At 34.0% G+C, this 12,303-nt stretch overlaps 1 protein-coding gene across 1 annotated transcript in view; it reads right to left on the bottom strand.

Annotated features, from left to right (window-relative positions):
• LOC106468845 (disco-interacting protein 2-like) overlaps window positions 1–12,303 on the bottom strand; it is a 100,538-nt gene that overhangs the window by 64,573 nt on the left and 23,662 nt on the right. Inside the window, 1 exon segment of the mRNA XM_022398090.1 lies at window positions 11,126–11,200. Coding sequence (XP_022253798.1) covers window positions 11,126–11,200 — 75 coding nt within the window.

The raw sequence follows: 12,303 nt of genomic DNA, 5'->3' as shown, positions 1-12,303 counted from the left end.
CACATTATAACGACTCCACGGCTGAAAGAGCAAGCATGTTCGGCAACGGGAATTCGAAACGTGTTTAATGAACGATACACATGTACTTACTTACATTAAAGTACAGCCAACAGCCGTGATGTCAATAATATACAGACAAATACTTTTTCTCACTCATTTATAACTTATCCATCCACAAAAATTTTGCAATATACTTAACAAAAAATATCGTCATTTTACACCTTACGTGCACATGTATTAATTAGTTTACTTACTGCTTTCTTAATGTGAAATGTAATTTACAGCACTTATTTGAGTAGATCATTATATATCTACTCCTAAGTTCAGTTGTGTTTCACTTTTACTACAACTGTTTTCTTTGTAATATTTGGTGAAAGTATACTAATTAATACAAATAATCAAGTTCACACAGTAAATGATGTAAATAAGTAAACTATACAATGTTTATAATAATAATTAGAATTACTTATAGACAACGTACCAACGCGTGGTAAATAAATATGTAAGTCGACAACGACTTGTAATGACCAAAACAAAATTATGACGTTATCGCCACCTAGTATCAGATAATATATACTGACTACAATAGTCCATCTACTTCAAATGGAAAGCATCCTACAACAGACTTGCCCTAATTTGGGGTTTTGTGAACAGACACAGTTTTTCTAAACAGTGTTTAATGTCCAAGATCGTCCGTTTTTGAGCAAGTAGTTCAAAATTCTGTATTCTATAACACATACTGTGCACTGTTTGTAATACTTCAAAGTTACTGAATTATTAGTATAATAACACAATTAGCTCCCTTTTCGCAATTTTTTACACTGTATTACAGTTTAAGACTTTATAAAAAAAATCGTACCAATTAATAAATCTATGATAGAACTTGAAAAAAAAAATGTGACCCAAAATATGCATTTTTCTAAGATTTTAGCTGTTAACCTAATTTATGAATGTTCGTGACCCTTATCTTTGGTGACGAAGTCCAGATTCTGGAAAGAAGTTATCCTTGATCTGGTAAAATCATAGGGTTGGAATTGCCCAAATTATCATGAATATTTAAAAGTAATTTATATTTACATATTACACAAGTAACTTACACAAAAATGGCCTCGTGATATCAACACACTGATTGAAAGCTTCAGCGTTTATAAATTATCAACTCGTCACCACCACCTGACATGCTTACGTGTTGAGTCGCTTACAAATGTCACGTGCCACCAGGACAAGATCATTCATTCAATAAACCGGGTTATAAATGCGCTAGACTACGTCATCGGTTATGAAATGCAATCTATACCTGTACAAGTTTGACAAAAAAACGTCATCTAAATCAAACGCAGACATGTATTTGTTTACAGTCGTTCAACATGTACTTTATAACTTACTTACTATAAACATCCGGCCTTACCGCCTTGAAATGAACGATCAACAAGAAATAGACAGTACACATAAATAACAAAAATTAGGCTACCATTAAACCAAAAAATAATATATTCTATTGCACTATATGAAAGACTAAACTCAGAATAACGTATATATATATATATATATATATATATAAACTAAATTAGCTCAAAAATAGGCAAGAAAGCTACAAATGTTCACAACTCCCTCTAGTAACACATTGATTAATACAAAATTTGTTGTATTCCTTTCAGCAGTAACACAAGTATATCCCATTTAATACTAATCAGTCTTAAGCCTTGAACATAAATCAGCTTTTTTTTCATCAAGATGTTTCTTTTCTTCTTAAGTGTCACTTGAAAAAGAGTGTTTCCCCAGTAGCAAACTCCGGAAGTAGAATCCGTTTATCTATAGTGCAGGATTATATATGCAAAATTATTAAACGCTGTATCTTTCTCGGTCACCGTACGTGCTACTAAATAACTGGTATGTTCAAGGTTTAGTGAAATACGACCACTTTTAATACTTTCAGTTTCTTTCTGTATGACTGATTCCGGTTATCTTACGCTTTTATGTTAGTTTAACCTTCCCATCTTCAGCTAAATAATGCGATTCATTCACTTGTGTGGCTTAACAATATTTTGTCTCTTGGAATCAACATATTTAAGGAGTTATAGCCTATCATTTATTTTGCAACTGCGTATTCGATTTTCTGCAGTAAAGTCAATTACTTAGGTCTAGTGAGTATTTTATTACTTAATAAAACACGAAGTCACTTTATTCATATTTCAAAGCATGACAAATACTACATCACATTTTAGAAAGATCCGTTGCCCCTCAAAATCAGAAGCTACTGGATGTAATAAAAGAAACAGGATGTGAAATGAATCGAAAAAAAAGTAATATAAAACATTCGAATTATCTTTCTATTCATCTATAAAACTTATTCATCTGGTAAATAGTGGTATAGAAATAATTCTGGTATTAAAATAGTTTAAAGAGAATTTGACCTTTAAGGGGTGATGCTGTTTTTCCAAGCTCACACTCAGATACAGGATTTCACACGTCAGGACTTGCTAATTATATGTAAAAGAAACATAAAAATGTCTTTGAAATTCGCGATGGAACTTTTACAGCATCTTTTATAGATGGTTGTTGCTGTGACAATGGAGGTAATTATTATAATTCGTGAAGGACAGGAGAATAAGAGAGGGCAAAGCCTGATGACAATCAAGGAGACTGCGTGTTTCCTGTAGTTTACTTTTTTTATACTTTCATACACATCTGTCACAATCATCATTATTACTATTTACAACATACGTGAAGCTGAGCTTAGTAAGAACTTAAACCTCTACGTTATCATCCACCTGACACCACTAAATAATCCATCTTGACTCTACCTGCTAATTATATCATCCACCAGATATCTCCATCAGATAATCCAGCCTCACATTACCCATTCACCAGACTCCACCAAATAAGCCATCCTGACCCACCCAATCATTAGATCACCCATCTGACTTCATCAGATAATCCAGCCTGACATTATCCACTCATCAAATCATCTACTTGATTCCATTAAATAACCCATACTGACCATACCCATTCATTAGATTATTCACCTTGACATTATCCACTCACCAGATCATCCATCTGACTACCCCAAATAATCTACCCTAACCGTTCCCACTCATCAGATCATCCATCTGACTACTCCAAATAATTTACCCTAACCGTTCCCACTCATCAGATCATCCATCTGACTACCCCAAATAATCTACTCTAACCGTTCCCACTCATCAGATCATCCATCTGACTACTCCAAATAATTTACCCTAACCGTTCCCACTCATCAGATCACCCATCTGACTTCCCTAGATAATCCACCTTAACATTACTCATTCATCAGGTCATCCATATGACTACACCAAATAACCCATACTGACCTTACCCGCTCATCAGATCATCCACCTGACTTCAAATGTTTGAATGACTTTGGAGATAAATTCTAATTTTGTCGTGACATACAAAAATTCAGTTTTGCTCTTCTTTAAAATCTTTGATTTAAAATCAATATTATTCCTAAACACAAACTGCTACTTAATATGTTATTATTTAAAAAGGTCCATCATCACTCAATTCGGAAGGCGATAGCTGTAATAATGAATTGCGATATGTCTACCTTAGTGTTACAGAAACAATGCGGATATTAAGATAGTAAAAAGGGGGGCATTTGAGCTTCAAGGAGTGGTGTTTCTGCACGGTCACACTCAGATATAGGTTTTCACCTTTCATAGCTTGTTAAATATATGTAAAAGGAATATCAAAATGAAAAAGAAATAGAAATAAATTATATTTCAAAATATTTAGGTATTTTAAGCATAAAGTTAAATGAAAGTAATCAAGTAGGCCAAAATATTTAATGAAAGGTGAAACACGTCCAGACTGGTTTCAATTCAACAGGTTATCAAGCATATCGTCAAATTTTAAAATTATTTTATAGAAAGCAAAATAATTCCAGATCTGAATACTGACTGAATCCAACTGTCTATCAAACATACCGTACGTCTTGAAACCATGACTAAGAAGGTGGAATAACGCCAGAGTTAACGTGACTGAATCCAACTGCCTATCAAACATACCGTTACGTCTTGAAACCATGACTAAAAAGTTGGAATAACTTCAGACCTGAACTGTTTTTTGTTTGTTTGTTCTTAAGCACACAGCTATAAGATGGGCCATCTGTGCTGTACCTACCACGGGTATCAAAACCCAGTTTTTAGCGTTATAGGTCTTATAAAACGTACCATAGGTCTTAAAATCATTACTGAAGGTAGAATAACTCCAGATTCGACGTGACTTAATCTAACTGTATATCAAATATACCACTGTGTCTTAAAATCATTACACAAAAAGGGTCAATGGCTTTCCTAGGAACTGCTATAGAAAACTGAAAGTAACTAATACTTAATGTTTTCACTGCACCACATATATCCAGTCTTTAGATTTCTGTCTATACTTTTCTAAACCAGTACTTTAGCAAGTTGACTTCAATCTATAAAATAAAGCTCTGGTAATTCACGTAAGACATTACTAAGTTTATGTTGTTTTATTTTTTCGCCTCGACTGACATTACATCTACGTGAGGCACCAGACTAGTCATAGCAGACACACGTTACTTTGAGAAAGACTGTTCGCCTCATACAGTTGCAAAGTTTACTACTAGCAATTTAGAAGTAGCCGCCATCAGTTTTCCCGCTATAATGACTGGTCTGACGTGTTCTCACGTTTCTTACTTTTCCATAAAGCCCCTTCCTAATATTACACCACTGTTTCTGTTTTTAAAAACTGACTGGATAAGCGATCGCGCTAGATATGTAGCTTCTGCGTATAAAAACAAAAAAAAAACGATTTTTGAAAGTATCTCTTACAAAGTCTACACAGACTGATAATCGTATAACTAATGAATATAAGTTTATTTGTTTTTTTCACTTTTCATAAATGCTAACTTCCAGCCCAGATACTAATGCTTATATAAACAATACGGTCTAAATACCTTGTGTAGAAACCCCTAGATACAATATACTGATCAATACAGGTCAATGAAAAGAGAAAAACAAAGTCTCTGTATTTTGCCTGTTTTCCTGTTAAAAAAATAACATCTCAACAATGTAGTTTTTACTAATTACTTATCTTTTTATCCCCACTATTTCAGTAAAACACGATTCTACGCTTTCAGCTATCGTGCACTGTATATAGTAGTTAGTATGATAAAACTTAAAGCAATCTATAATTTTCTTTTTTCTGTATCACTAAAAGCCAGATGTAAATTTACATCTAACGTGCTAATTCCCCTCCTTTTTTTTACAAGTTTCCAGATGTCTGTTTCTAAAATGTTACCTACTGCTCGCTGTTATCCTCACATCTAAAGGTTGGTCCAAAAGTTGCTCGCTATACAGTTCCTTCAGAATTGATAAAAGTACTACAAACAAAACTTAACTTGGTATTGTGCTACTACAAAGTTTACTACAAAGTGGCTTAGATAGCTATTGTATCAAATTACTCGTTTCTCTTAATACAAATAAGCGATTTATAGTGCATCTTGTATAAAGATAACTATTAGCCCTGCATTATGAAAAAACGAAACATGATAACGTAGCAATACGCCAGTCTCCCAATCTCAGCAAAATGAATAGAAAAATGGGCAGTTTTCATCAGACGACTTTCCACAGAATAAACTGAATAGTTGACTATGAATTTTTTTTAATTTAGACTTTTGTATTGTTTTTGGCTTATTGGCAAATAATAACTAGAGCTTTCTTCAAAGTGTAGGAATCGATTTTAATAACATAAAACGTGACATCAGGTTGTTAAATGATTACTGAGTTAGCTATTTAGTTAGTTGAGCTCAGTAAATTTTGAGTTTATGTTTTCAAGAAGTACTATAGATACGATAAAATTATCAGTTAAATTAAGTTGAATATCCAATGAGATGTTATTTATTTGTGAAGTTAGGCCTACTGTTAGTTACATATAATGTATACAAATTGTATTTGGATAATTTATGTAGATGGAGAAATAAAACGTTTTTGGCATGATTAAGTGGATTGAACTTTGCATTGTTCTTTTTGCCAAGTAATCCAAGAACATGCCGAATAACAGAAGGTGTTATAACACTGATGTTAGGAGTGGGATTATTTTAGTAAAAACAAACTAAAATCAAAATTCAGCTTCATAATGAAGACATGTGCTCGAAGTGAGATTAAAAATTTGCTAGTAATACTTCTATAGTGGAAAGATTCAGTGGCGGTTCTAGACATATGCGAACTAGGCAACTGCCTGGGGCTCAATCTGGAGACCCATCTGGTTTGCGCTAGCCAAACGCCAGTTCGTAAGGACCATGAGCAATAAATACTTCTACAACCATGTGGTGTAAGCATTATTAACATATTGTTTGTTGTCTTATGGTACTGTTGAAATGGCGACTAATTAAAAACTTGTTGCTATTAAATCTGTTTTATTACTTTTAGAATATTTGTTCTCTAAACCATTATCTGAGAAAAGCCTTTGTGTGTGTATATTTCCATTTATAACTGGGAAAACAACTGGACAGATTGCCACTAAACCCGATATATGTTCCTATGATCCACATGAGAGGTCGGCGTTTGAAGCTGTTCCCGTCATCCTAGGGGTCCTTTTGTCTTCCACGTGCGTTTAACTGGTATATCAACTAGTCATATAATAATAATTAATAATATGTACATACAATAATTCTTAATTATTAGTTTCTGTCATGCATGTACTTGAAATGAGAGAGACGTAAATGAACTTCATCAAAAAATAGAAATATATATATACTATGTATGTATATATAGCAATAATAATTCATAATATGTATATACTGCAATTCGCAATTCGTAGTTTCTGTCATGCATGAACTTGAAATGAGAGAAACGTAAATAAACCTCATTAAAAACACAAAAAAGCAAGTGCCAGTAGAACATGGGGAATTGAACAGTGTGTGCATATTCATTGGCCCATGTAAAATTCCTCCCTAGGGCCCAAACTCTCGTTCAGCCACCACTGGGAAGGTAGGCCAAGACGAAAAAGACAGAAAATTAAAAGACAAAGAAGAAGAAGCTTACAGAAAACTAAAAGAAAATCAAGAAAAAAAGATATACAAAATTAATAGAAATGGAAATTTAAAAGAGGATTTAGAAGAACGAGATATTAGATTTACAGTAGGATTACAAACCAAGATCAGTTTGATGGAAGACAAGATACAAACTGTACAGACTGAAGCTAAAAAGGCTATAGGAAGAGTGCAAAACATAATCACTGAAGAAGTACAGAAGTATTTTGAGTACAAGATCAAAGAAGCTCAGAAAGATGATAACAAAAAGATCGAAGAAGTCAAAGTAAATGTAAAAAAGGACATCAACACCAGAATGAAACATCTAGAAACTGAACTGGAAAATGTAAGGATCAGACCTGCCACGCATCTCTCAAAATCTGCTCCAGAGTTTCAACCTCAAACACCATTAGCTAGGCAAAAAAGAACTGTTTACAACTGTTACCACTATTGGTTTGCTACCCATATCTTAAATACTTTTCTGGAGTACTTCAACTACACCATTACTTCATCAGGTTCAGCAAGGCATTTCAACAATATCACTCAATAAATAAACCCACAAACTATGATGAACAGCTACCATAAGAGGCATATCGGGGACAGCTTGAAATAATTTACAAAATGAATGGATGGAGTAGTGAACATTGAGCTAATCATGTTAACAGCTTTAACAACACTAAGCAACCTTCTTAGAGAGAGCCGTAACAACTACTAGGCATCAGCAGCTGCTCAAACAGATTTGGGAAACACACCACAAGGAAGTTTATAAAGCAAAATTCAGGAGCGGCGTAGGAATGAAGGATAAGACTGAAACATGCTTAAAGATGTGGAAAGGCTTGCCCATTTATCTTATTCAAATGGTCCACGTGATGAATTCGTTGACATGTAGCCAGTTCGTATACGCCATAGTGGATCGGGATATGTGAACTAGGCTAATGAAAAGTAGATGCACACCTTCAAAGGAAGCTGACCATTCGGCGCTGGAGCTTGATTAACTTAAAGCTGCAGATAAACAACTCAAAGCACCATCATGGACTTATGGGATCCTCAGATCAAATATTATGGAAACATCAACAACTTCTGATGGAAGTTTAGAATAACTCAAAAGATTAGTTAGCCAACATTTATCTCAGAATGGAAAAGTAAACCATAAAACAGAAAGTGTTTCAATTGGAACTTAAAAGGGCATTTTGCCAGGAAATGTGAACAAAATCCTTTAATTAGACACCTGGTTATTCAGGATGGAAGAACTTAATCACAAAATAGAAGGTGTTTCAATTGTATCATTAGAGGACATATTACTAAAAACTGCAGACAAAAGCCTTTACGAAACGAAAACTGCTCCCAGTGGATGACAAGAAAAGGAAACTGATATATATAAAACTTGAACATCCCAGACTTTAGTTAATCCAGAAGATGATACCCCGAAGACGAGAATACACCAGTGATATTGCGATTTCTATTCTTAGGTAGGTTCTTTTTGGATAATTCTAAAAAAGAAGAACGCAAAGTCCAGTCTCACGTAACTAGCGATACGACTAACTTCACACACACACAAAATAGGCTTCAATAGACATTCCATTTTCTAGCTAATTTTCTCGTACAGACGAAGCTTCTAGTATCTCTCGTAATAAGTAAAAATACAAAATCAAATAGCGCTGAACTAACTAGCGGACGCGAAAATAAATCAACAAACAATCTCTGGTCTAATTCGCGTTTTCATATCGTTAATATTGATTTCTACACTTTCAGGAAAGTTCTGGCCATTATCTACCATGCACTCATTACGTAATCTAGTCAAACACAAAACAAACGTCTAAGTCAGAAAAATCATAGCCTATCATAATGTTTTCTTGTAGATAATGTCTTCTTTGTTAATCCCAAGGATGCACAGAATTAAAATTCACTTAGTCAAATGAAATGCAATTTAGAAAAAGCAGTAACTAAAAACCCTCTTCTAAGCATCAAGTGACCAAAACAAACCATCTACTCCAGATGTGATTTGTCATATCATGTGGCCAATAAAATACTATTCTAGTCCAGATGGGATTTGCCATAACATGTGGCCAATGAACTTAACCATCTGACTTTCGTTGGTCTTATAAATCATAAGAGTAAATAAAGGTTATTATATACATTTGTTACAGCAGTAGTCACATATCATCTGCTGTAGGAAATATAAATAACCAGTCATAGTAACATACCGGTTAAGTAATGTCTACCTTATGAAGACTGAAATAAATCTGGTTTCTCCACCAATAAGCAAACATCGATACTGTCTTGAGTTTGGCCAATACAGTATTAAACTTATACTTTATACAATAGAAATGGTTACTATAATATAATATAGTCTGCTATGATTTGTCATATCATGTAACCAATGAAATAAAACATCTAGTCCAAATGTGATTTGTCGTGTCATGCAGCCAATTAACCAACTTATCTCTTCCAGCTAGGGTTTGTTATATCACATAGCCAATGACCAAAACATGCAGTCCAGCAATGACCTGTCATATCATGCAGCCAGTGAATCAAAACATGCAGTCCAGGATTGATTTGAAATACGGTGTGGCAAATGAACCAAAACATCTATCCAGCTATTGTTTGTCCTATCATGTTGCCAATGAATCAAAACATCTGGTCGAGCTATAATTTGTCATATCGTGTGATAAATTAACCAAACTATCTAGTCCAGCTTAGGTTTGTCATATCACGTGGTCAATGAACCAAACCATCTAGACCCCATATACTTAATATTTTGGCATACCTTTGAAAATAAAAGCCTCTCCTAAAAGTAATTTCTCACAAATTTCATATCATTTGGTAAATAAACTTTTTATGTTAAAATAGAGATTCGATATGTACATTTGATTTTAAATAAATATATTCTTTAAGTTAATTCGATTTTATAAACAAAAATGGCGTTAGCTTTACATAATCAATGCTATTTTTATTGTGAAGAAGCAAGTCTACAATAATGGTTTGTTTGTTTGTAGTTAAGCACAAAGCTACACAAAGGACTATCTGAGCTCTGCCCACCACGAGTATCGAAACCCGGTTTTTAGCGTTGTAAGTCCGCAAACATACCGCTGTGCCAGTAGGGGGCGTTACAACAAGCAGACAGCACCTGACATTTTTTTTTGGAAGGCAAACAAACATTACTATATTTCCATCAGTTCTTTCTAGAATGTCATGACACCCACATCACTAGACTGGTTATATTAACAGTCAAATGTAAATCTTTAACGTTGTTTCATCTCTTCCAATTAGCCTTCAATAATTTTTTATAGTAACTAATAAACAATCATTTTGTTTTTTTCTAAGGAAATATTAGTTCACCTGTTAATAACAATATACCTTTCTAGAAATATTACACAAAACAAAAAATTAAGAAGGTTGGAGTAAATACAGGATTGGTCAAAATTAAGCCTCAATGGATAAGTTCCACTACCGATATTTTTCTTTTTTTCCGTTACGACCTTTATCTCACCCAGTATGGGATCGGCCGGTATTTACTTGAGCCAATAATTTTTACATCCGAGTGGCTGGCCCATACGGCAACCATATAGGACGATCATGTTCGGCGACGGGGATTCAATCTAGCGATTCTCAGGGTGCGCGTTGAGCGTCCTAACCAAAAGGCCCACCGATAGTCATAGACATGCCAAATGCAAGAATGTATTCGTTTACTATAGACAAATTGGTGTCCCTCAAATAAAAATATGTTTACTAAATGTGTGTGTTTGTTGTGTAAGTTTGAAATCCTCACATAAAAGTTCATTTGAATATTTGTTTTCGTCCATCCTGTAGTTTATTGGAACCAGGGGCACAAGAGACATCAAGAAAGTTAAAACAAAAAAACAAAAAAATGAAGGCAAAATAGAACTAATAAAACCCTTCTTTTGAAGCTTGGTTAGGTTTAACATATTAAAGCCCACACACAACAAAAAAAAACGTAATCAATAAACAATCTTGGTAATAAACTAAGTAATCTTTAAACGAACATAGTTTTACAATTGGCGTTAAGTTTAAGTTTTAACGAGGTAAAGGATGTAAACACTTAGTAACACATAAAGGTGCAAATATTACCTGCTGCGTGGCTTGGGAGATAAGGACCTACTAACTTGGCTTTCTTCTTCTCATACCCTTTTTGAGTGATATCACCTGAAACATGCGAAAAAAGCAAGTGTTAGAAATTTATTTTGAAAATTATTTTTATAGAACGGTCACTATACATAAATTTGTGGCATATCCTTTTCATGGCACTATATAAAGGAACCCGAGGGACATATCTTAGAAAAAAAATCTAACTTGCCAGCCCAGAGAAAGGGAACAAGAAGTGGGAAACTCTTCTTGTCCAAGTGTAACATCCCCTATATAATCACTAGACTTAAAACACAAAACAGCTAAAATTTAAGTACAAACAAGTTACTCCTTTACATGTTCTGGTTTGTTTTGTTTTGAATTTCGCGCAAAGCTATACAAGGGCTATCTGCATTAGCCGTCCCTAATTTAGCAGTGTAAGACTAAAGGGAAGACAGCTAGTCATCACCACCCACCGCCAACTCTTGGGTTACTCTTTGACCAACGAATAGTGGGATTGACCATTACAATATAATGCCTTCACGGCTGAAAGGGCGAGCATATTTGGTGGGACGGAGATTCGAACCCGCGACCCTCAGATTGCGAGTCGAGCGCCCTAACCACCTGGCCATGTACGTGTTCTGACTTAGCAAAACACAAAACGGCTACAATTTAAGTACAAAGAAGTTTCTCTATTACATGTTCTGACTTAGCATCATCCGTATTGTCATTAGATTTTAAAAAGGCGAATAAAAATAAATTATACTTTTACGTTTACATATTCTCACTTAACGCTAGCTCTTGACAAGAGAACATGAATTGGTAAAATAAAGTAAAAATTCAAATGTTCTGATATGCTCTATATGCCACAATACGAATCAAGGACTGTTTTAACTAAAAAAGTTGAACACTTTCATCATTAAATGTTGTTATGCAACGTCAAATGTCCAGTAACGAAATAGCTTTAGTATAAACTAGTCATTCCACATTTGTTAATAATCAAGCTCAAATAGGGCGAATTATATAAAACAAACATGTCTGCCCTAATTTATGACTGATCTACTAAACATAATAGGTTTTCTGCAGCAATCAAACGCTGTATTGATAGTATATTTGAGTATTGACTAAAAGCTATAACAATATATATATATATATATATATATATATATATATATATATATATA

Source organism: Limulus polyphemus, unplaced genomic scaffold, assembly GCF_000517525.1.
Source record: "Limulus polyphemus unplaced genomic scaffold, Limulus_polyphemus-2.1.2 Scaffold92, whole genome shotgun sequence".
NCBI lineage: Eukaryota > Metazoa > Arthropoda > Merostomata > Xiphosura > Limulidae > Limulus > Limulus polyphemus.
Note: the sequence above shows the minus strand (reverse complement) of the source record. Positions and strands in the feature narration are given on the sequence as shown.